Source organism: Coregonus clupeaformis, chromosome 7 (assembly GCF_020615455.1).
Source record: "Coregonus clupeaformis isolate EN_2021a chromosome 7, ASM2061545v1, whole genome shotgun sequence".
Lineage (NCBI taxonomy): Eukaryota > Metazoa > Chordata > Actinopteri > Salmoniformes > Salmonidae > Coregonus > Coregonus clupeaformis.
Genome location: NC_059198.1, coordinates 417376 through 442394, shown reverse-complemented (window position 1 = coordinate 442394; position 25019 = coordinate 417376). Strand labels below are relative to the sequence as shown.

Sequence of the window (25019 nt, the reverse complement as noted above, 5' to 3'; positions counted from 1 at the left end):
AAGTTATTAATTACACTTTGGATGGTGTACCAATACACCCAGTCACTACAAAGATACAGGCGTCCTTCTGAACTCAGTTGACAGAGAGGAAAGACTCTACTTAGGGATTTCAACCATGAGGCCAAGGGTGATTTCAAAACTGTTAGAGATTGTTTAATGGTTGTGATATGAGAAAACTGATGATGGATCAACAACATTATAGTTACTCCACAATACTAACCTAAATGACAGAGTGAAAAGAAGGAAGCCTGTTCAGAATACAAATATTCCAAAAACATGCATCCTGTTTGCCACAAGGCACTTAAGTAATGCTGGAAAGAAATGTGGCAAAGAACTGAACTTTGTGTCCTGAATACAAGGCGTTATGTTGGGGGCAAATCCAACACAACACATCACTGAGTACCACTTCATATTTTCAAGCACGGTGGTGGCTGCATCATGTTATGGATATGCTTGTCATCGGCAAGGACTAGGGAGTTTTTTGGGATAAAAAGAAACGGAATACAGCTATAAGTGTAGGCATAATCCTAGAGGAAAACCTTTCAGAGACAAATTCACCTTTCAGCAAGACAATAAACTAAAACACAAGGTCAAATATACACTGGAGTTGCTTACCAATATGCCATTGAATGTTCCTGAGTGGCCTAGTTACAGTTTTCACTTAAATCAGCTTGAAAAATCTATGGCAAGACTTGAAAATGGCTGTCTAGAAAGTAATGATCAACAATCAACTTGACAGAGCTTGAAGAATAATAATGGGCTAATATTGTACAATCCAGGTGTGCAAAGCTCTTTGAAACGTACCCAAAAAGACTCACAGCTGTAATCGCCACCAACGGTGCTTCTATAAAGTATTAACTCAGGGGTGTGAATCGTTACGTAAATGAAATATTTATGAATTTCATTTGCTAAAATTTCTAAAAACATGTTTTCACTTTGTCATTATGGGGTATTGTGTGTAGATGGGTGAGAAAATACATATATTTAATCAAATTTTGAATTCAGGCTGTAAGACAACAAAATGTGTAATAAGTCAAGGAGTATAAATACTTTCTATGCTTCTGTACCTGTAGTTAGAGTGGATTTCCACTCTCAAAAAACGTGTTTTGAAATAAGCATATCATTGTGTGAACAGACAACAATGGATAGTAGCGCTGTGAGAGTCTGTGGGTGTTTTTGAAAGTGCTTTTGTGCACCTATAGATGTTTATCAATGCAACAAAAGTGTGCCTTTTAGGTTCTTCATGCTATCATTGTGTGACTTCTGTTATGAACAGACCATTTGTAAATACCTTTTTGGCGGTGGAACATCCTGACCCTTGGTTTCAGAGTCGTCACTTTTGTTGTCTTTCTGTTTCTCTTTCTTGACGCCAGGGCTCTGTGGTGTAGGGGAGGAGGAGGTGGAGGCGTCTCCTCCCCCATGGGCAGGCTGCTGCTGGACCTCCATGTTCTCCACCTTCACCTCTGGGTCCACACTGGAGCCTCTGCTCTCCACCTTGCCAGAGGACAAACAGAGAGTTTGAGGATCAGTCTGCTCTCCGCCTGGCCAGAGGACAAACAGAGAGTTTGAGGATCAGTCTGCTCTCCGCCTGGCCAGAGGACAAACAGAGAGTTTGAGGATCAGTCTGCTCTCCACCTGGCCAGAGGACAAACAGATACAGTGAGAACATCTCTTCAAAGAGCAGCTTGGTTGACCTCCATAGCACCCTACACCTAGGAAGAAAAAACAGAACACTTTGTTCTACTAATCTTTCTCGTGCGAATAACGGCACTTATATTTTCTTACTAGCACGGATTTCGCTGATAGCTGCTTTTTTAGGAAGGTTTCACTTGAAATGACTGTGATATGTGGTTGTTTTACCAACCTTAATTGAAGTCAAATATTAAAATGTAAATAGTGTGTTTGATGGGATGAGTTTCAGCAGGGCAAAGGGCAGAATAGAATCACTCAAGACTATAATTAAAGGTGATTTGTAGATCAGTGGTTCTGCGCAGTCCGACTACAATGTAGTTGATCTCAAACACACACCAAGTCAGGGAAGGTAACAAGCTCCCCCCGCACCCTTAGACAAAACAAACTACATCACCCATAATAACCTAGTCTAAGCATTTTTTTGGACAAATGTAGTTAATAAGCGCACATGGTGGCAAATGTTGCCATAATACAAGTTGAAAAATATGGGCTATATTAAGTTAGGGTTACCTTATGGAAGTAAATACTAGCCCGTATCATAGCAACATACAGATACATTTGATTGATCAAATAAAAACCCATTGTGTTAGGTCAATACTATTCAGATCTGAAGAGATATAAACTGAGTGTACAACACATTAGGAACACCTTCCTTATATTGTGTACCCCCTTTTTGCCCTTAAAACAGACTCAATTCATCGGGGCATGGACTCTACAAGGTGTTGAAAGCGTTCCACGGGGATGCTGGCCCATGTTGACTCCAATGCTTCCCACAGTTGAGTCAAGTTGGCTGGATGTCCAGCAGTTCTTGATATACTCAAAACCGGTGCACCTGGCACCTACTACCATACCCTGTTCAAAGGCACTTAAATATTTTGTCTTGCCCATTCACCCTCTGAATGATACACATACACAATCTATGTCTCAAGACTTAACAATCCCCTACACTGATTGATGTGGATTTAACAACTTAAATCAATAAGGGATCATAGCTTTCACCTGGATTCACCTAGTCAGTCTATGTCATGGAAAGAGCATGTTTTGTACACTGTGTATTTTGTAATGTCAAGCAGCTACATTACCTCTGATTTCTTATGAGAGCCAAACACCATGTCCTTATTACCAGTGGTGGGTGGCTTCGAGTCGTGGTCCTGCTGATCGTCTTTCCCTTCCTGTTTGTCTTGCCTGGTCTGGTTCTGCTTAGCATTCTGGTTCGCATTCTGGTCCAGGTTCGTCTGCTTTGAGTTGGCTACGTTTTTCTTGTTCTTGGTGCTCTTCGCTTCAGCAGCCTTTGGAGCTTTCTGGTCAGTGGTCTTCGCCGCTACCGCTGAGGCTGACTGAAGAGGGGGGATGGTGGTGGTGAATTTGCCAGCCGAGTCGGTGAGGGAGGCAGGAGTGTCATTCGGAGCCGACTCTGAGGTCTGTTTTGTAGGTGACTGAGATATGTCATTCTCTTCACTGCTCTGTTTATCTTTCCCTGCGGCAGGCTGGCTCTCTGCGCCGGCCTCAGGCTGTGACGAGGCAGTGCTTGGAGGACCTTGATTGTCAGACGTGTTCCCAGTTGGACTGATTGTACTGGGAGCTGCTGATGATGCTGATGCACTGGCTGGTTTCTCCACTGAGGCAGACGTGTCATGAAGTGAGTTGGATGTCTCGTCCATGGCGCTGGCATCGCTGTCGCTGTCGGAGGACTCTGCAACTTCCTGTTTCCTGTTCTTCCCCTGGCTGTCCATAAGAGAGATGTCGGACATGTCAGAGGTCACCTGGTCAGAGTCCAATGACCCTGGGCCGTCTTTCTTCTTCTTGGTCCTCTTCCTCTTTTTTCTCTGATTGAGCCAAAGGTTGAAACAAGAGAACAAACCTTAGCATATCCATTCTTCCCTCAATCAACATGACTTAATTTGGTATTTTATTAGGATCCTATTAGCTGTTGCAGCAGCAGCAGCTCCTATTCCTGGGGGCTACAAGCTAGGTGAACAATTATAATCAGTTTTTTATACCTGAACAGTATTATTGATAGTTTAGTGACCGATAAAAAAAAACTTTTGACATAAAAACCTTTTCAAACAACATAATAAAATCTGTGAAATTAGAATGAGGAAGTTCTGAAAAACATGTTGGTTTTAATATCAACCTTTTTCTTAGGGTTGCTGTTAGGCTCTTCATTGGGCCGTTTTGGAGAAGTATTTGTTTCCCGGTTGTTCAGGGATGACCCATCACTCTCCGTTTCTGTCTTCTCTGTCATACTCTCCAATGATGGCTGTAACGGTTTTGGTGAACTTCCAGAAGTGTTGTCTGCATTTGAAAAACAAATCATCATCAGTTGCATTAGTGGTTGTGAATTACATTGTCAAGCTGATCATAATTCCCTCAATTGTCTGGTGTAGGATATATCCCACTCTTCCTTCAGTCACCATAACTGTTGTAAAATCAATACTCTTTTGATGGAGGGTTTGAATCAGATCTTTTTGCAGTGTGCTGACAGCACCCCTTCTGAAAAGTACTTTATATACGGGAAATTCCACAATAACCGAGTGACTGACTCCCGATTTTTCTATTTAAAATGTATGTCAAACAAAAAAGAATGATTGCAAAGTAAAACAAAAAATACAACTCTATGCACAAGGCCTACTTTTAACAATTTCCACTGAACATTTTACAAAAACAAATCAAGTTTCTTCAAGTAAAAAAGCATGTATTTATATAATATAACATTAGAGGGCAATACTGACCCGTCTCCTTGGTGAGCGGTTGTGTAGATAGCTGATGGCCACACTGGCTGCAGAATCTAGCAGTTTTCTCAAACCCAACACGGCCACAACCGGTGCACTTCATCTTGAAGTTTCAATGGCGACTGTATTTCAGAGGGAACAGTTGAGTATCTATGACAGAGCACGGGAGCAAATCTCTTTCACTTTCATTTCACTTAAAGGTGCTTGCATTTCAATGAAATGTGAGAAACAACTAGCCAGCTAACGTTATAGCCACTTCGCTAATCTAAAATCAGTCAAATATATTCTAGGATCCGTTTAGTGGCAGACTGTATAATAACTGCCCCAAACCAAATACATACATACAGTATCTTCAGTCCAGGCTATAGCTACTGTTAACGTTATGGCTGTACAACCAAACATATTTTTTTTAATGTAGCTAGCTAATGCCATCTGCATGATTGAACTAGAAATAGCTTTTCCTTCCTAAATATTTGTATCAAAGTCATCCTAATATATAACTTATTACAGACCAAGTAGAAAAGTAAAAAAAAAAAAATCACAACTACCTAACAGTAGCTAGCTAGCTCCTGATCACCTGGGAAAAGCCAAATGTGTGGGTGTTCCCCTAGGTGCAAACTCTGCCCACGCCCACCCAACAATTGAGAAATTATCCAATGGCAAACGATCCTCTGCAACACTCATGATAGCCACTTCCGCTTCTAGAGAACTACACAACAACCTAATGCCTGGATAATTGACTAGCTAGCTATATTACAATTGACGAATGCAAAAGCTCCTCGGAAATGACAAAGAAATGCACTGACATTATCAATAGCAAGCTTTCTAGCTAGTAGATGTGCTACTGCCTGGTGGTCGTTAGTTAGCTCGTCTCGGTTCAGCTAGTATAGCTACATTCCACTCGACAGGAGTGTAATGTTAGCTAAAACGACTGGTACCCAGACCAGTGGATAGCTGCTAACTAACTAAAAAAAGCCCAACCACAGATGAAAGTTAACATATAGATAGCTAACTCCCATATAAACTGTTGCAAATTAATGTCAAAACGCCGTCACCGGCATGCCAACGTAAAAAAGGTTGCTCCTCTGTATTGCTAGCTGACATGTAATGTAGCTAGCTAACTAATAATGACACCAACCCCTGCGCAACAACATTGCACTGCCTCGCTAGCACGCTAACTTCGTGCACAACTTCACTAAGTTAGCTAGCTAGGTAATTCATTTGTGACCCCAAAAACCAATAGTTACATGACTATAATTCAAGCAGTTGCCATCTAACCAGCGTGGTAAATAGCCTATACAATTGTTAACTACTGCGTGAGTTAGCTACATGGCCACCTTGAGTTGCCGTTAGCCTCCCACACCATCAGACCTCTTCACCTCAGTGCTAGCCTCTTCGCTCCGGGAATGTGTACAGGTCTCCCGGAGCGAATAGGCTACCCCAGTGCCAAAGGTAGCTAATTGAAAATAGCTTTGCTACTGTGTACATTTACCTGTGTTAATCGCACGATTGTCTGTGATCAGGAATAAAATGATGACCACGATGTCGAATTACACTTTCGTTTTGTGAGAAATGGTTGTCAACAAGCTCATCAGTGTCCGCTGGCCTTGGCTATCCAACTATTACTTTCAGTGAGTTCCCAATGTATCACATGCATTGCAAGCGAAGGCAGCTACATGGTGGGGGATTTCCGAATGACATGGTAGGTTCTTGCCCTTAAACTGTCCAACTGTGAAGGTCAAAAAAATGTTTTGCCATTGTGTTTTCCCCAAGTGAATTAATAAAGGTTCATTGATTAATCAAGAACTGATAACAGCTGCTGTATGTTTGGGGCGCCATGCCCATTACAGCAAACGTTTCTGATTATTTAAATGTGCAGTGCTTTGACCACCTTTAAAAATTATTATTTAATCATAGAATTTGGCAGTGTTAATTGAACCATTGCAAATGTTTGGACTGAAGCAACACCATTTCCCCCTAATGTTCAATTGAGTCAACATGAATGAGATTCAAGGTAATATGAGATCTGACTTAATTGCATGAACATTATAATAACAATGTGTTCAATATTTTTGAGGTACAAGCCCTCCTCTACTGAAATGGTGAGCACTGAGCACCGTCCACTTATGCCTGCAGATCTCCTCCACAAGGCCTCACAGCTCAGGTTTCTAGTCCAGGGATTTCCCCATACACCCAGAGTGGATGGGGTGTACAATGTGTACAGCTCCCCAAGACGTTTTCTCTACAATCACTGTGACTCAGCTGTCTGTACACCACCCTAGTAGGCTACTACTACTACTGCTGTACCTCCTGCCAAGTGGCAAGAGCAGGCTCTAAAGTGAGAAAGTTGCACAATACTGGCATCATATTACAGGAAGTCTAGAATACAGCTTGGCTGCTCATCGACTGAGGGTTGGCAATGATGGGAAGTGAAGAGGAATTTTTGCAACCAATAGACATTGTTTTACATTTTAGTCATATAGCAGACGCTCTTATCCAGAGCGACTTACAGTTAGTGAGTGCATACATTTTTCATACTGGCCCCCCGTGGGAAACAAACCCACAACCCTGGTGTTGCAAGCGCCATGCTCTACCAACTACTACACTTATTACTAGTATGGAAATCTGAAGGGTGACTGAACATTGCATCTTAATTGTGGGCAATTCCACGGGAACAGAGTGATGCTGAGACTCAGATTATTCACTTTAAAATGTTTGTCGAACAGAAACCAATGATTGAAAAGTTTAAAAAACCATACAACTCTATGCACAAGGACTACTTTTAACAATTTCCACTGAACATTTTACAAAAACACATTCCCTTTAAGAACAGTGGAGATGTAAAGTTTGGAAACAGAATGATGATTTGTGCTGTTTGTGATGTCATTATTTTACCATCATTCTGGTACCAGAATGAGGGGGAGGGGACGACGACAAGGGAGAACTAACCTAGCTTTATGTTACTGTCATAACCACTTGATGAGTTATCGAAACATGAGGTGGACCAGGTTCTTTGCCCTGACATTCAGCTGGACTGCTCGTCTTGAATGGAGGCTTGGTGGTCCAGCTAGATGCCATCCTGCAGTGTCACGAGGACACAGGTAAGCATGTGTTATTGACTGGGGTTTGAACTAAATCCTAGGCATTCGTCTTCAGGGCCTGTATTTATAAAGCACGTCAGAGTGTTAGTGCTGGTCTTGGATCATAATGAGTAAGACTGTATGGACAGGGAGGGACCTGATTCTAGATCAGCACTCCTCTGAGACACTTTATGAATACAGGTCCTGGTCTTAAGCGAGGTCATCACGAGAGCGTAGTTCACCAAACCACCTCCATTACTCATGTATGCAAGGGAAAACAGGGGCACAACCAACAAGGCACAACATTCAGAACGTGACAGACAGTAGTGTCTTGTACCCAGTTGAAAATATCCTCTGTCCTTGCTTCAGCATGAGAGTCATGATGTTGCGTCAATTCCATTCCAAACCTTTGCATTTTATATTTTTTTCAGAATGTGAGACTGACAACTTTCTGCGAGTTAGAATAGTAGACTACACAAGGCTCAATTTTGAAATTTGGTTGTGCATCAGCAGTTTTACTCTTGTTATGTCAGTCACTGATAGTCAGTCGATTAGCCCATGTCAGCTAACACTTTTTAGATTGCTAAGTTAGTTTAGCGGCTAGCTATTGTTAGAAATTGCGTAATTCAAATCTGGTATTGGAATAAGAGTAAACATAATCAAGAGATATTCAATCCAAGCTAAATGTATTATATGCAAAATGTATGTATGATGAGTATGATGGTTCGTATACGGGCTCACTGAAATACCACGCAGGGCAGACAGAGAACTGGCTTCCTCATTACAAATTCTTCCTTAAATACCCTGACAGTTTTAGTTCCCGCTCTCTGCTGGGCCTATCAGGGTAGAGGTTGAGCGTGGTTTAGACTTGCCCAACCTATCGCTGGCGCTCCGGCTGGTCCCAGCCTCTTGGCGCTCCACTGTTGCCAGGTGTCTAGTTGTTTTGCAACTTATCCAGAAAGTCAGCACTTTTGCAGTACACGTCCTTGGACGGTTCACAGATCACAAAGAGGCAGTGTTCGGGTATTGTGAGACACAAGTTCTTATCTCCCCCTACTCCCTAAAACAGCTCCTCACATTAATCACAGCTTGTTAGGTTAAACAATTTATATCAGTACAGTACAAACCTTTTATGCTTAATCATTAATGCATTCTTTCTAAGCTAGTCATCACATCCAGTTATGAGAAAATAGATCCCCACACTATCTAAACTTGTTATCATGGTTGAATTACCTGCTGGGGGGCTCCCATTGATTTGTTAGTCAGTCTCACTCTAAAAACTGCTAACATTTCTCTCCACCTGTGTCGAATTGGTGGAATTGCAGGAAATTTGCTGTAAAACGGGTGTGCAGGCCTGGAAGGACTACCAGCTCAACACTGAGATGCGTCCGGTGGAATGAGGGACCGGTGGGGAAGAAGAGGAGGAGGGATGGGTAAAAGATATTGCAAGAGCAGGGATTGGAAAGGCTTTTGCAGCAGAGTTTGCCAAGAGGAAGGAGGTGGACTTTAAGAGGTAAATTCAGGCCCTCAGAAGGAAGAGATGGAACAGCAGGAAGTGGGTAATGGGCTCTCTGGACCCAAGAAAGAAGAGAGCAAGGTATTTCCAGAAAAGAGAGAGGTGGAAAAGAAAGGAGTAGGTCCAGAAAAGAGAGACGTAGAGAAAGAAAAGCGGTATCAAAAGTAAAGAGGGCGGTAGAACAAGAAAAGGGGGAGGAGAGTGTGAAGAACCCAGACACTCAGGAGAACACTACTGAGAGGCTGAAGAAAGTGAACTCGGGACTCTGTCATGATGGGAAGATGCAGCCCTGCCTCTCTCAGAAGCACCCTGGTAAGATAGGGCTGTACGTGGACTGTGACCGGGGTCGCCTGTCCTCTTTCTCTGTGTCTGGAGCCAGGGTGAAGCTCTTCCACAGGTTTGAGAAGGTGTCGTCCGATCCATCGCACCCGGCCGTCTGGCTCAGGGAGCCGGAGATGAGGATGACCTTCAGATGATGGGGTCATGGGTCAAGGGGCTATGCCATGGTGATGCTTCAGCTCAGAAAATGGAGAGTAGTCCTTGAAATAGAATTACCAGTATGAACATTCCCATTCAAGTCTATGTTCTGTGATGGATCTAGATCTATTTCTATGAGGAAATCTATCATTAAAGAGGGTTTCAGAGGGGGGCTTCTATGTCATCCACTGTAGGTCACAGAGGGAGTGCACATGGAGAGGTGATGGACTATGAATTTGCGTAAAAAATAAATAAACTTAAATAAATTAGACTGATACACTTCATGTTTTTATTTACATTTTTACTGAAGACAGTAAAGTATAGTGGTTAAGGATAGCTATAAAGTACATACAATGAAATGTAAGTACTTTAACTTTTTACTGCAGTGGGCTAAATCAGTGTCACACAGTGTTTCTTGGTAGTCTTAAATACATCTACTTTGAAACAAAAGTATACACCTCACACACATGGTTATGGGCTTAATAAAATAATACACCTGTACCATGTCAGATATAGAGTTGAAATGTATTCAATTTTGAGTTTGCATCTCAATATTACACTTTATATACATCACAGAAGACTGACATATATAAAAAAAAAAAAAACGTTTTTTACATAGAAACCCAGGATTTACAGCGTCATGTTTTTTTATTTATTTTTTATACTAACACTCCACCCTTGAGGCCACTAGAGGTTGCTTTTGGTCATTTGACTGCAGGAAAGGGTTTTTAAATTAAATTAAGTAAAATGCATTGCCATCTGCATGACTAGGTGAAATACATTGGAAAAAGTCACACAAAAAGCAACAATGTCTCAAAATATTGGGGTCTTTATTCTCTCTTTAAATGAGTGGACTGCAGATATCCAAGGTGGCAATTAAATTGCAAATAAATTCATTAAAAATCCTACAATGTGATTTTCTGGATTTTTTTTCTCTCAATTTGTCTGTCATAGTTGACGTGTACCTATGATGAAATTGACAGGCCTCTCTCATCTTTTTAAGTGGGAGAACTTGCACAATTGGTGGCTGACTAAATACTTTTTTTCCCCACTGTACCTGCTGGAGCGCATACTACGGGTGGGTGTTGCTATGGTGACTAATGAGCTAAGATAAGGGGATTTGCCTAGCAGTGATTTATAGATGGCCTGGAGCCAGTGGGTTTGACGACGAACATGTAATGAGGACCAGACAACAAGAGCGTACAGGTCACAGTGGTGGGTAGTGTATGGGGCTTTGGAGACAAAACGGATGGCACTGTGATAGACTACATCCAATTTGCTGAGTAGAGTGTTGGAGGCTATTTTGTAAATGACATCGCCGAAGTCAAGGATCGGTAGGATAGTCAGTTTTACGAGGGCATGTTTGGCAGCATGAGTGAAGGAAGCTTTGTTTGCGAAATAGGAAGCCGATTCTGGATTTAACTTTGGATTGGAGATTCTTAATGTGAGTCTGGAAGGAGAGTTTACAGTCTAACCAGACACCTAGGTATTTGTAGTTGTCCACATACTCTAGGTCAGACCCGTCGAGAGTCGTGATTCTAGTCGGGTGGGCGGGTGCCAGCAGCGTTCGATTGAATTCTTTCTTCCATGCTTATTGCTGACGACACAGAAGTATTTCCCACTATTACTAGTGTGAGTAACATTAAACCGTAGCTCAGCCTGATATACCATTTCCAGACAACTGTCTCCATCTATTTTAAAGCAAGTGTAGTTCAATGCTGGGTTAGCATTGCTGCTGCAGGTCAGAGTAACATCACTACCCTCCAGTACTTCAGATGACGGCCAGACTGAGAATGAGGTATTCCTAGGGCCATCTGAAAGAGATCAGACCACATCATCAGGTTGTTATCTTACATCAGTGGCTTTTTAGAAAACAGTGTTACTTGTTAATAAAACCTTCCTTTACTCACATTCAACATTGACCCTGATAACCTCAGAAAGTGGTCTATTGTGATGCTTTGGCGAACATGAGTAGTTTCCAGAGTCTTGGAGGTAAAGAGTTGAGGACTCGTCTTGCAAGGGTTTTCTGTTCTTGAACCACATAACTGCAGATTAACAGTTGTTCATACAGGTCAGATTCACACAATCGCCTTCTTTTATTGGTCCGTGTACTTTGGGTGTTGTCATCGAAATGATAAACTCTAAAAGTGGAGAAAGAAACCCGGTAAATGTCCTAATCTATAGACAATGCAATGGTGAGCTAAGCCCGTTTCACTTTTGAAGCAAATTAAGGAAAACAGACTTACCAAAAACATTCAGTTTTGCACCATTCTGACCCGTCCACTTGCCACCTTTGTTAGTTTCAAATCTGAATGCATATTCTCCACTGTCTCTCTGCTCTATTTGGTGGATTTGCAAAGAACAATTATGACCTTTGTTACCAACGTACTCAAATTTGGTGGCGGTATGAGTTGTGTTATTACTTTCAATGATGAAAGGGCCATCAAAAGACTGTTTCCTCCCGTGACTCCACATGACCTTTTCCACTGTTAGGTTCTTGTTATCAAGCATCTCAGGATATTGATATGTGCAGGGAATGACAACAGAAGAGCCAGTTACTGCACAGATCTATTTCTGTTGATATACCACAAGCCAGTCGGTGCACAAAACCCCTGAAACAAAAATCTATGTTTTATTGATTTACACTCTCTTAAGTATTTACAGTGCCTTGCAAAATTATTCATGCCCCTTGAATTGCTTCACATTTTATTGTGTTACAAAGTGGGATTAAAAATGATTTTATTGGCTTTTTTTTTTTTTTACAATCTACTCAAAATACTCTGTCAAAGTGGAAGAAAAATTATACTTTTTAAAAAATATTAATAAAAATGTCACAACTAAAATATAGTTGTTGCATAAGTATTCAGCCCCTTTGTTTAGGCAAACCTACATGAGTTCAGGAGTAACATTTAGCTTAACAAATCACAAAGAAACATGGACTCACTCTGTGTGAAATAATAGGGGTTGATATGATTTTTGAATGACTAACCCTTCCTCTGTACCCTATACATACAACATCTGTAAGGTCCCTCAGTCAAGTATTGAATTTCAAGCACAGATTCAACTACAAAGACCAGGGAGCTTTTGGAAAGCCTCATAAAGAAGGGCAGTGATTGGTAGATGGGTAACATTAAATCAGACATTGAATATATATTTTAGCATGGTCAAGTGAATAATTATGCTGTGGATGATGTAATAAACCACCCAGACACAACAAAGATAGAGTCATCCTTCTGAACTGAGCTGCAAGACAGGAAGGAAACTTCTGTCCATTGGTGATTTAAAACAGTTACAGAGCTTGAAGAATTATGAAAAGAATAATGGGCTAATATTTCACAATCCAGGTGGCTAAAGCTCTGAGAGACTTACCCAAGAAGACGCATAGTTGTAATCGCTGTCAAAGGTGTTTATAACATGTATTGACTCAGGGAGATTAACACTTATGCAACAACTATATTTTAGTTACTTATATATAAATGAAATAACTAAAATATAGTTGTTGCATTTAAAAAAAATCCACTTTGACATTACATGTGATTTTGTGTAGATTGTAGACAAAAAAAATACAATTAAATCAATTTTAATCCCACTTTGTAATACAAATCCAAGAGGTATGAATACTTTTTCAAGGCACTATATTTAGACAGTGAAGCTCTATACTCCAGCATTTGGATTTGAGATCAAATGTTTTGTATGAGGTCACAGTTCAGAATGTCACCTTTTATTTGAGGGTATTTTCATATATATGTTTTACCGTTTAGAAATGAATGCGCTTTATGTATCTAGTCCCCCCATTTTAAGGTGTGAAGTATTTGGACAAATTCACTTATAGTGCAATATTGTGTCATTTTGGAGTCACATTTTCTTATTATGATATTTATCTGTCTGTAACGGTCTCACTCATCATTACTCACGATTCATTCAGGATTATCCGTAATCCTGGTAGCATCTACAGTGAGGGAAAAAAGTATTTGATCCCCTGCTGATTTTGTACGTTTGCCCACTGACAAAGAAATGATCAGTCTATAATTTTAATGATAGGGTTATTTGAACAGTGAGAGACAGAATAACCACAAAAAAAATCCAGAAAAACGCATGCCAAAAATGTTATGAATTGATTTTCATTTTAATGAGGGAAATAATTATTCGACCCCCTCTCAATCAGAAAGATTTCTGGCTCCCAGGTGTCTTTTATACAGGTAACGAGCTGAGATTAGGAGCACACTCTTAAAGGGAGTGCTCCTAATCTCAGTTTGTTACCTGTATAAAAGACACCTGTCCACAGAAGCAATCAATCAATCAGATTCAAAACTCTCCACCATGGCCAAGAACAAAGAGCTCTCCAAGGATGTCAGGGACAAGATTGTAGACCTACACAAGGCTGGAATGGGCTACAAGACCATCGCCAAGCAGCTTGGTGAGAAGGTGACAACAGTTGGTGCGATTTTTCGCAAATGGAAGAAACACAAAAGAACTGTAAATCTCCCTCGGCCTGGGGCTCCATGCAAGATCTCGTGGAGTTGCAATAATCATGAGAACGGTGAGGAATCAGCCCAGAACTACTCGGGAGGATCTTGTCAATGATCTCAAGGCAGCTGGGACCATAGTCACCAAGAAAACAATTGGTAACACACTACGCCGTGAAGGACTGAAATCCTGCAGCACCCGCAAGGTCCCCCTGCTCAAGAAAGCACATATACATGCCCGTCTGAATTTTGCCAATGAACATCTGAATGATTCAGAGGAGAACTGGGTGAAAGTGTTGTGGTCAGATGAGACCAAAATGGAGCTCTTTGGCATCAACTCAACTCGTCGTGTTTGGAGGAGGAGGAATGCTGCCTATGACCCCTAGAACACCATCCCCACCGTCAAACATGGAGTTGGAAACATTATTCTTTGGCTGTGTTTTTCTGCTAAGGGGACAGGACAACTTCACCGCATCAAAGGGACGATGGACGGGCCATGTACCGTCAAATCTTGGGTGAGAACCTCCTTCCCTCAGCCAGGGCATTGAAAATGGGTCGTGGATGGGTATTCCAGCATGACAATGACCCAAAACACACAGCCAAGGCAACAAAGGAGTGGCTCAAGAAGAAGCACATTAAGGTCCTGGAGTGGCCTAGCCAGTCTCCAGACCTTAATCCCATAGAAAATCTGTGGAGGGAGCTGGGTTCGAGTTGCCAAACGTCAGTGGGACAAAATCCCTCCTGAGATGTGTGCAAACCTGGTGGCCAACTACAAGAAACGTCTGACCTCTGTGATTGCCAACAAGGGTTTTGCCACCAAGTACTAAGTAATGTTTTGCAGAGGGGTCAAATACTTATTTCCCTCATTAAAATGCAAATCAATTTTTAACATTTTTGACATGCGTTTTTCTGGATTTTTTTGTTGTTATTCTGTCTCTCACTGTTCAAATAAACCTACCATTAAAATTATAGACTGATCATTTCTTTGTCAGTGGGCAAACATACAAAATCAGCAGGGGACCAAATACTAAACTTTAATGTATATATTAAAAATATATATATACATATGCCTGACGCCCCACAGTTTGGGAACCACTGCTATACACTGATGTCTATCATTTTAAACTGTTTGGCAAAATATTACTCTGGAAAGTCTAAGCATGATACAAATAATGAATTAGTTCCTAGTTATAATGACATTTAATTAATCTTTTTAATTTCCTTCGTCGTTCTTACCAGGCAAAATGAGTAGAGCCAGAGACATTTCCATCCAGATGGGTTGTGTCAGCCCAACACTCATCTCTGTAGCCACACAGCAATCTCTCTAAGGTCCTCCACTTGAGTCAGAGTTCTTAATACAGCAGTCAAAGATGCAGAGTGAACCTCAGTCCTCTAGTTTAAACACAGACATTTTGTGTCAATTCATTTAGGGGCCTGAAGTTACTCATTAGGAGCTGCGCTGCAAAAAGGCAAACTGTCTTTGCAAGTGTCATCAAAAGACAAAAAGTCTGGGTGTATCAGCTAGCTAATGAGCTGAGTGAGAGTCACCTGATGATATCAGAGACCCTCTCTGAAACCAAATCAGGTCATTTTACCACAGGCACAACATGCCTTCAGGAAGTATTCATACCCCTTGACTTATTCCACATTTTGTTTTGTTACAGCTTGAATTCAAAATTGATTAAATCAAAAATGTTTGTCACCCATCTACACACAATACCCTATAATGACAAAGGGAAAACATGTATTTAGAAATTGTTGCTAATTTATTGTAAATGAAATACAGAAATATCTCATTTACATAAGTATTCACACCCAAGTCAATACATGTTAGAATCACCTACAGCTGTGAGTCCTTCTGAGTAAGTCTCTCAGAGCTTTGCTCACCTTGATTGTACATATTTGCACATTATTCTTTTTAAAATTCTTCAAGCTCTGTCAGGTTGGTTGTTGTTCATTGCTAGACAGCAGTTTTCAAGTCTTGCCATAGATTTTCAAGCCAATTTAAGTGAAAACTGTAACTAGGCCACTCAAGAACATTCTATGTTTTCTTGGTAAGCAATTCCAGTGTATATTTGGCCTTGTGTTTTAGGTTATTGTTATTATAAGAGTCTCTGAAGCTGGAGACTCTTATCTCCCTCAATAACTTTAAGCATCAGTTGTCAGAGCACCTTACCGATCACTGCACCTGTACACAGCCCATCCGAAATTAGCCCACCCAACTACCTCATCCCTATATTGTTATTTATTTTGCTCTTTTGCACCCCAGTATCTCTATTTGCACATAATCTCTTGCACATCTAGCATTCCAGTGTTAATACTATTGTAATTATTCTGCACTATAGCCTATTTATTGCCTTACCTCCATAACTTGCTACATTTGCACACACTGTATATATATTTTCTGTTGTATTTCTGACTTTATGTTTTTTTTTACCCCATATGTAACTCTGTTGTTTTTATTGCACTACTTTGCTTTATCTTGGCCAGGTCGCAGTTGTAAATGAGAACCTGTTCTCAACTGGCTTACCTGGTTAAATAAAGGTGAAATAAAAAAATTTTTAAAAAAATTGTCCTGCTGAAAGGTGAATTTGTCTCCCAGTGTCTGTTGGAAAGCAGACTGAACCAGGTTTTCCCCTAGGATATTGCCTGTGATTAGCTCTATTCTGTTTCTTTTTATCCTCAAAAACTCCCTAGTCGTTGCCGATGACAAACATATCCATAACATGATGCAGCCACCACCATGCTTGAATATGAAGAGTGGTACTTAGTGATGTGTTGTATCGGATTTGCCCCAAATATAACATTTTGTATTCAGTAGATAAAGTAAATTTCTTTGCCACATTTGTTGCAGTTTTACTTTAGTGCCTTATTGCAAACAGGATGCATGTTTTGGAATATTTGTTGTTTGTACAGATTTCCTTCTTTTCACTGTGTAATTTAGGTTAGTATTGAGGAGTAAGTACAATGTTGTTTATCCATCCTAAGTTTTCTCCTATCACAGCCATAAAACTCTGTAACTGTTTGTAACATTGGTCTCATGGTGAAATCACTGAGTGGTTTCCTTCCTCTCTGGCAACTGAGTTAGGAAGGGCGCCTGTATCTTTGTAGTGACTGGGTATATTGATACACCATCCAAAGTGTAATTATTAACTTCACCATGCTCAAAGGGATATTCAATGTCTGGGTTATTATTATTATTATTATAATTTTTTACATCTACCAATATGTGCCCTTCTCTGCAAGGCATTGGAAAACATTGCTAGTCTTTGTGGTAGAATCTGTTTGAAATTCACTGCTCAACTAAGGGACCTTACAGATAATGGTATGTGTGGGGTACAGAGATGAGGTAGTCAATAAAAAATAATGTTAAACATTAATATTGCACATAGAGTGAGTCCATGCAACTTATTAAGACAATTTTTACTCCTGAATTTATTTAGGCTTGCCATAACAAAGGGGTTGAATACTTATTGAATCAAGACATTTTAGCTTTTCATTTGTAATTAATTTGTAATTAACTTTGACATTATGGGGTATTTCGTGTAAGCTAGTGACACAAAATCTCAATTTAATCCATTTAACAAAACGACATTTGGAAGAAATCAAGGGGTGTGAATACTTTCTGAAGGCAATGTAAGTCATTTCCACTTCTACTGTATGTTAACCATAAACAGAGACCTGTGGAGGTTGAGGGCGTGACCCAGATTGTACCCTGTGCTCCGTGCAAAAAAACAGTAGGCCTACCAGTCACAACTGCTGCTGGGGTCCAGACCAAATAAGGAGAATGTTGTTTCGCTGAAGTGATTGGGTGTAATGTTGTACGTTGTCCACATGGTGGCAGACTACTGTGTATGACTGACATTTCCAGATGTAAATTATTCCCAAATCTATGGGTTATTCCACACAGAAGATTTATAGAATAAACCAACTATATGAAAATGCGGCATACACGTGTGAAACCAAAAATGGATATTAGACAAACAGAGAATAGTTTATACTGTAATTGAAAAAACTAAAACTGAGAAATCTATTTTTTTTAAAGCTCTCAAAAGGTTTATTATAGGCAAGGTAGGCTATATAAACTTCTCAGTGGGTCTACAATTTTTTTTTTAAACATACAAAAAAAACATCACATATTAATTATTATATAGGAAACTTGAGCAACATTGTGAATTGTAAACCTTTTAAATCATCATAAAATGAAAATGCTTAAAGTGCTTTGATTTGTGCAGAACCTGACGTTACTCCTCTTCAGCAGTTCTGACCTTTTGGTGAGTTTTATAAACTGATACATTCGCTTCATCTAAATTAAACGTCAGATCATGTCTGACACCATACCCGCCTTCAGACTAGCCTCCACCCCTGGCTCTCTAACGCGTAAAACTGATAAATTCATACAGGATTCTATCAAGCAGAATATGAATCACCCACTCTATTGTAGCCTAGTTAACGAAATTTAAATACGATCACGAGGTCACTATATAAGAGAGGACAGTAGGAAAAAAACATATACCAAGTTTTCATTGAGGTGAAGTTATAGGGAGAAAGTTAAAGGAGCGCAAGAACGAGAACTTCACACAGTGTTCGACATGGAGAGGTCCGGTAAACTTGCTTTAGTAATTGTAGTTATTTCCATGCTGGTTTCTTGCAACCCAACAGAAGCGTGGTACAAGCAAGTTTCCGGCCCAAGCTACTACTCGGTGGGCAGAGCTTCGGGTTTGCTGTCCGGGATCCGGAGATCACCATATGTTAGGAGGTCCGAGACCGAGTCGGATAGCGGAGAGTCTACGGTGAACAGCATCCTCTCGGAACAGAGCAGTCGACTGAATTCGGTTCTTAAATCTATGGTAAGAGGCTATATTTTACATTACTCATGTTCAATTTAGCAATGCGCATTGGACGCAGGCACTTCCTGTGGTCCGTAAATGTGCTTAAAGGTGCGTAAAAGTTAAACATTGCACAGGGCACAGAACATAATTTTTTGGTAGACTACTATTATATATTTAAAACAGTTTATTTCTGAGAGCACACCCTGAAACTGGATCATCATGAAGGTCCATTCAGCACAACCAAGTAGCCTACAGCCTCATTTTACAGTCAAGTTTGGAATAGATTGGAAGAAAACTACAATAAATCAAAAGGACACATTAGAATATCAGTTAATAAGGTCAAAAATTGTTATTTTCAAAATCCACATTTTTGGGGAAATGAATCTCAATCAACAAACAGGCACAGCAGGTCTTCAACATCAATTGACCTTCTCATAATTCGCTTAATGTTGCATTATGTTCATTACAGTGTTGATTAAAATGTCTTGTTTTTTTGCTGTTTCAGCCTATTTGTATCAAAGATATCACACCGAACCTGCAGAGCTGCGAACTTGTTCAGGATGGCTCAAGCTTATTTCAATGTAAAGCAGACGTGTTCGTATCGCTCGACTCATTGGACTGTGTGGAAGCATGATCAGCACCCCGAACGTGGATGGACTGATAATGTTCGATGTAACCGAATGTTTCTTATTTTCCATGGCACAAATATAACTGTTTTGTGTGAAAGTCTGTTTTAGCGTCCTGCCATGCGCGGTCTGACTACTACTTCCCCTAACGGGTAATAGCCAATTTCTCTGTTAAAGCATATTTTTATTTAATGTATAGCAATGTACATATTAATGTATTAATTTCTGAAAATGTATCTTTGTTCATGAATAAATAAGTCTTATATTGCACTCAAATTATTTGACCCAATTATTTACCTGGGATAGGATAAAGTAATCCTTCTACCCCCCCAAAAAAAAATGGTAAAGTGGTTATCCCACTGGCTATAGGGTGAATGCACCAATTTGTGAGTCGCTCTGGATAAGAGCGTCTGCTAAATGACGTAAATGTGCCCTTGAGCAAGGCACTTAACCCTAATTGCTCCTGTAAGTCGCTCTGGATAAGAGCGTCTGCTAAATGACTAAAATGTAAATGTAAATGTATTTTGCCATATAGGCCAACATTAATCCAGCTTCATAAATTTGTACAATAATTCTCACCCAAACACCTATAAAATAATCACCTATGTGTATGTAAACGTCAAAAAATACATTTTAGTTAACTCAAATAGGCTATAATGCAAACCACTCAAGCTTGGCATACATCTGCCTCCATCTTAAAATAATTACCATCATCACAGACAAGTAGGCCTATACATTAATTTATTGAATTAAAACGCTTAGAAAATAATGTTAACACCAACATGATTATTGTAAGAAGAAAAAAAATACAGCCAAAATGAGGAATGTCCATTCATATTAACTTAGCTCAGTCCTTTAAATCCATGATGGCAATAATAATTAACTAAGGATATAGCTTTGAATGTCCTGAGCAACTAAATTAAGTTGGTTTTACAGATCATAACAGTAAAAAGAAATGCACACACACAATGACAGCTGTCTGTAGTTAGTATATATTACATATGTTAAAAAATATATATAAAAACAAATATCCATCAATAAAATCTAGAAAGTGTCTTTAAGGCACTGTTGCGGTCAATGGACCCAGGTCAGGTCTTATAGCAACGAGACCACCTCCAGGTTCTCCTTGACGATGGTGTCCATGACAACGTGGAAGACCACCTGTACGTTGTGGGTGTCCGTGGCGGTGGTGTAGTGGTGGTAGACCAGCTTGTTGGGGGTCCTGTTGCAGGCCACAAACATGGCAGTGATGTGACGCGCGGCAGCATCCACATCCCAGTCGGCTCCTGTATAAGGGGACATAGCAGAGAAGTCATGTCAATTGAGTGACATATACCCAATTGAGTGAAGTATACAAGTTGAAGTTCAATCTCCAATAATGGACTGGCCATAGGGCAGTTCGGGCAAATGCCTGACGGGCTGGTCCATCTTTAGCCCATGTTTAGTAAATATAGTTTTTTGTGCTGTGATCATTATTTGGCTAATGATGGGGTCCTCAAAAAAAATAAAAAAATAAGCCGTTAGAAATTCCCAGGCAAATATATTTTCTCAGTCCACCCGTCCATCTCTATAGGCTTGTAAGCTTATTCCATATTATCATCATCCATACTCCATCACACGATTACAAAGACTGTTCCATATCACCATCCATACTCCATCACACGATTACAAAGACTATTCCATATCACCATCCATACTCCATCACACGATTACAGACTGTTCCATATCACCATCCATACTCCATCACACGATTACAGACTGTTCCCTATCATCATCCATACTCCATCACACGATTACAAAGACTGTTCCCTATCATCATCCATACTCCATCACACGATTACAAAGACTGTTCCCTATCATCATCCATACTCCATCACACGATTACAAAGACTGACTCTGGTATAAGAGTGCTGTATGGAAACATGTTTTGTAGCCATCATGCACCAATGGGGTGAAAACAGTGGTTGTCTACTGAGCCTTGCTCCTAGCTAGTCCTTAAACCACACAGTATCAGCTAGATGTGTGTTTGTTTCAAAATCATGGAAGGACACTTGAAAAGTTTGGGAAAATCCAATGTGTCTGGAGATGTGAAAATAAATAAAATGTCTCGTTTTGGCATGATGAACTGAAACTCAGTGAAAAAGTGAAATTATGTTCCGTGACAAGTTCATACCAAGTTCACGCAAAACAACTTGGTTCTTATACAGTGGAAAACCAGAGAGAGAACAATCTCTGCAGCTCCACTGAAGACTGAATCACCTCTATTTTAATTACAAAGCCTCCAGTTCTGAGGGATGAGAGTGAAATATTTAAGACTGTTACTGAGCCCTGAGGACCAGAAAGAGGCTGTGTATAAGTGAGGTGCTATCGGTCTGCCATGATAACCCCCCCGGCAAGACATTATTCTGGCTTCTGAGACAGTGGCTGCGTCTGAAATGGTATCGTATAGAGCTCTGGTCAAAAGTAGTGCACCATGTAGAGTATAGGGTGCCATTTGAGACGCAGACATTGTCTTGTTTCTTGATACTCCCATTGGGAATGCAATGAGTAGGTTTCCCTCATGCTGCAGGGGAAACTGCAGGAGTTCCAATCTAAAGAATGTGGCACGTAAACCGGAATGTGGATACTGGATGTATATTTGAGGGGGATTCCCATAGAAAAACACAGTACCACAAGGATGCCTGCAGAGAAGGGATTCTCCCTATGGAGAAACTGGTCCCGCTATAAAATGACACGCAGCTTATAAAGCCTTCATAAACACTACATAAATTATAACCATATGTCATGCTCTATAAAGGGCTCATTAATGTGGCATAACTGTGTGATAACCAATGTCAAATGTGCATTAACCCACTATGTCAAATATTACATAAACCTGTGCTTTATAAAGGGTGGCATTAGCACTGCTTAATGAAGGCCTTAGAAATCATATTAAATCGAGGCTTCTCAAAGCATTTATAATCTTGTCATGCATCTTGGTAGAGCATTGCAATGCCAGGATAGTGGGTTCGATTCCAGGGACCATCCATATGTTAAACGTCTGCTAAATGGCATATATTATTTTACTCCAAAACATATCTAGAATGGCCCAACCGCTTTCCCTCTTGGGTGCATAGCCAATATTGACCTCAACATTCTGCAAAATGCTGTGCTGCAGGATGACACAGGCTCTAAAGTGCAGTCATGCACAGAAAGAAATGTCTAACGCCTTTTAAAACTATTAAAAAATGTGCCTAATTCCGTTTGTCTCCCCAAATTCCGTTTTCTACTCGGTTTTGTTTTTCCAGATTTTCCCAAATCTTTCTGGTTTTGCCCCAGTTGTTTTACACACTTTAATAAAAAATATATATAAAAAAATGAATGAGATTTTCTGTGTTCACAACAATGTTTAAACCGCATCAGGGGACAACTTGAGTTCTAAAAAAACACCTTCGATTTTTTAGTGTAGTTACCCTTTTTAATGTATTTTTAATGTATTTTATTTCACCAGGTAAACCAGTTGAGACCAAGTTAACATTTACAACTGCGACCTGGCCAAGATAAAGCAAAGCATTAACACACACACACACACAGTTTGGTTAGCAGTGTTTCTGTAAGCACACGTGATGGAATTAGCTAATCAAATGCACATTTGTTTTGCCACTGGACAGCGAAAAATAAGTTAACCTTTATTGTAATTTTGTAGTAGTTAAGCTTCAAGTCAGATTACATAGCTACTTCAAATAATTATTTCAAATAATTTCGGTGACTTCACAGCAATTGCTAGAAAGCTAACATTAGCTAGATAGCTAGCTAACGTTAACAGCATAAGTTCGATAGCTAGCTAACTATACCAATACGAAATGTAGCTAGCTAGCAGGCTAAACTAAATAAAAATCGCCCTAGATCCAGCCACTTCAGTCATGTCATGAGATTTATAAATGAAAGAGGATTATAACACGAATCGAAAGGAGATCCCCCATCTCCCCATATAGAGTATTACTGGTGCAGCACAGAAATGCCCTTATCCAGATGGTGACAAGACTTGTTTTTATACTGAACAAAAATATAAAAACGCAACATGCAACAATTTCCAAGATTTTACTGAATTTCAGTTCATGTAAGGAAATCAGTAAATTGAAATTAATTTATTAGGCTCTAATCTATGGATTTTACAAGACTGGGAATACAGATATGCATTCGTTGGTCACAGGTACCTTCAAAAAAAGGTAGGGGTGTGGATCATAAAAACAGTCAGTATCTGGTGTGAACACCATTTGCCTCATGCAGCGCAAGCCACTATCAGGCTGTTGATTGTGGCCTGTGGAATGTTGACCCACTCCTCTTCAATGGCTGTGCGAAGTTGCTGGATTTTGGCAGGAACTGGAACACGCTGTCGTACACGTCGATCCAGAGCATCCTAAACATGCTCAATGGGTGATATACAGTGGGGAGAACAAATATTTGATACACTGCCGATTTTGCAGGTTTTCCTACTTACAAAGCATGTAGAGGTCTGTAATTTCTATCATAGGTACACTTCAACTGTGAGAGACGGAATCCAAAAATCCAGAAAATCACATTGTATGATTTTTAAGTAATTAATTTGCATGACATAAGTATTTGATCACCTACCAACCAGTAAGAATTCTGGCTCTCACAGACCTGTTAGTTTTTCTTTAAGAAGCCCTCCTGTTCTCCACTCATTACCTGTATTAACTGCACCTGTTTGAACTCGTTACCTGTATAAAAGACACCTGTCCACACACTCAATCAAACAGACCTGCACAAGGCTGGGATGGGCTACAGGACAATAGGCAAGCAGCTTGGTGAGAAGGCAACAACTGTTGGCGCAATTATTAGAAAATGGAAGAAGTTCAAGATGACGGTCAATCACCCTCGGTCTGGGGCTCCATGCAAGATCTCACCTCGTGGGGCATCAATGATCATGAGGAAGGTGAGGGATCAGCCCAGAACTACACGGCAGGACCTGGTCAATGACCTGAAGAGAGCTGGGACCACAGTCTCAAAGAAAACCATTAGTAACACACTACGCCGTTATGGATTAAAATCCTGCAGCGCACGCACGGTTCCCCTGCTCAAGCCAGTGCATGTCCAGGCCCGTCTGAAGTTTGCCAATGACCATCTGGATGATCCAGAGGAGGAATGGGAGAAGGTCATGTGGTCTGATGAGACAAAAATAGAGCTTTTTGGTCTAAACTCCACTCGCCGTGTTTGGAGGAAGAAGAAGGATGAGTACAACCCCAAGAACACCATCCCAACCGTGAAGCATGGAGGTGGAAACATCATTCTTTGGGGATGCTTTTCTGCAAAGGGGACAGGACGACTGCACCGTATTGAGGGGAGGATGGATGGGGCCATGTGTCGAGATCTTGGCCAACAACCTCCTTCCCTCAGTAAGAGCATTGAAGATGGGTCGTGGCTGGGTCTTCCAGCATGACAATGACCCGAAAACACACAGCCAGGGCAACTAAGGAATGGCTCCGTAAGAAGCATCTCAAGGTCCTGGAGTGGCCTAGCCAGTCTCCAGACCTGAACCCAATAGAAAATCTTTGGAGGGGAGCTGAAAGTCCGTATTGCCCAGCGACAGCCCCCGAA

The 25019-nt window shown here is 40.5% G+C and overlaps 3 protein-coding genes across 6 annotated transcripts in view; 1 reads left to right on the top strand and 2 right to left on the bottom strand.

Moving 5' to 3' along the window:
- LOC121568722 (E3 ubiquitin-protein ligase rnf213-alpha-like) overlaps positions 1-6103 on the bottom strand; it is a 68799-nt gene extending 62696 nt beyond the window's left edge. For 2 of the 4 annotated variants that reach the window (XM_045221038.1, XM_045221041.1), the window contains exons 1-5: positions 5917-6102; positions 4425-4574; positions 3827-3987; positions 2775-3518; positions 1292-1494 (exon numbers count right to left, since the gene is read on the bottom strand). In XM_045221038.1, the coding sequence (XP_045076973.1) occupies positions 1292-1494; positions 2775-3518; positions 3827-3987; positions 4425-4527 (1211 nt within the window). In that variant the 5' untranslated portion in view covers positions 4528-4574; positions 5917-6102. Of the gene's footprint in view, positions 1-1291; positions 1495-2774; positions 3519-3826; positions 3988-4424; positions 4575-5916 lie in introns of all 4 variants that reach the window. The other 2 variants (XM_045221040.1, XM_045221039.1) reach the window with 2 other exon arrangements.
- A 12266-nt stretch (positions 6104-18369) lies between these two features.
- On the top strand, positions 18370-19615 carry LOC123491298 (neuropeptide B-like). Its single transcript, XM_045221579.1, has 2 exons — positions 18370-18813; positions 19301-19615. The coding sequence occupies exons 1-2, from the start codon at positions 18556-18558 to the stop codon at positions 19427-19429; spliced, it is 387 nt and encodes a 128-aa protein (XP_045077514.1). The 5' UTR covers positions 18370-18555; the 3' UTR covers positions 19430-19615.
- Positions 19616-20482: 867 nt separating this feature from the next.
- LOC121570716 (guanine nucleotide-binding protein G(o) subunit alpha-like) overlaps positions 20483-25019 on the bottom strand; it is a 35984-nt gene continuing 31447 nt past the window's right edge. The window contains exon 11 of the mRNA XM_045221003.1: positions 20483-20707. Within this exon, the coding sequence (XP_045076938.1) occupies positions 20517-20707 (191 nt within the window). The 3' untranslated portion in view covers positions 20483-20516. The remainder of the gene's footprint in view (positions 20708-25019) is intronic.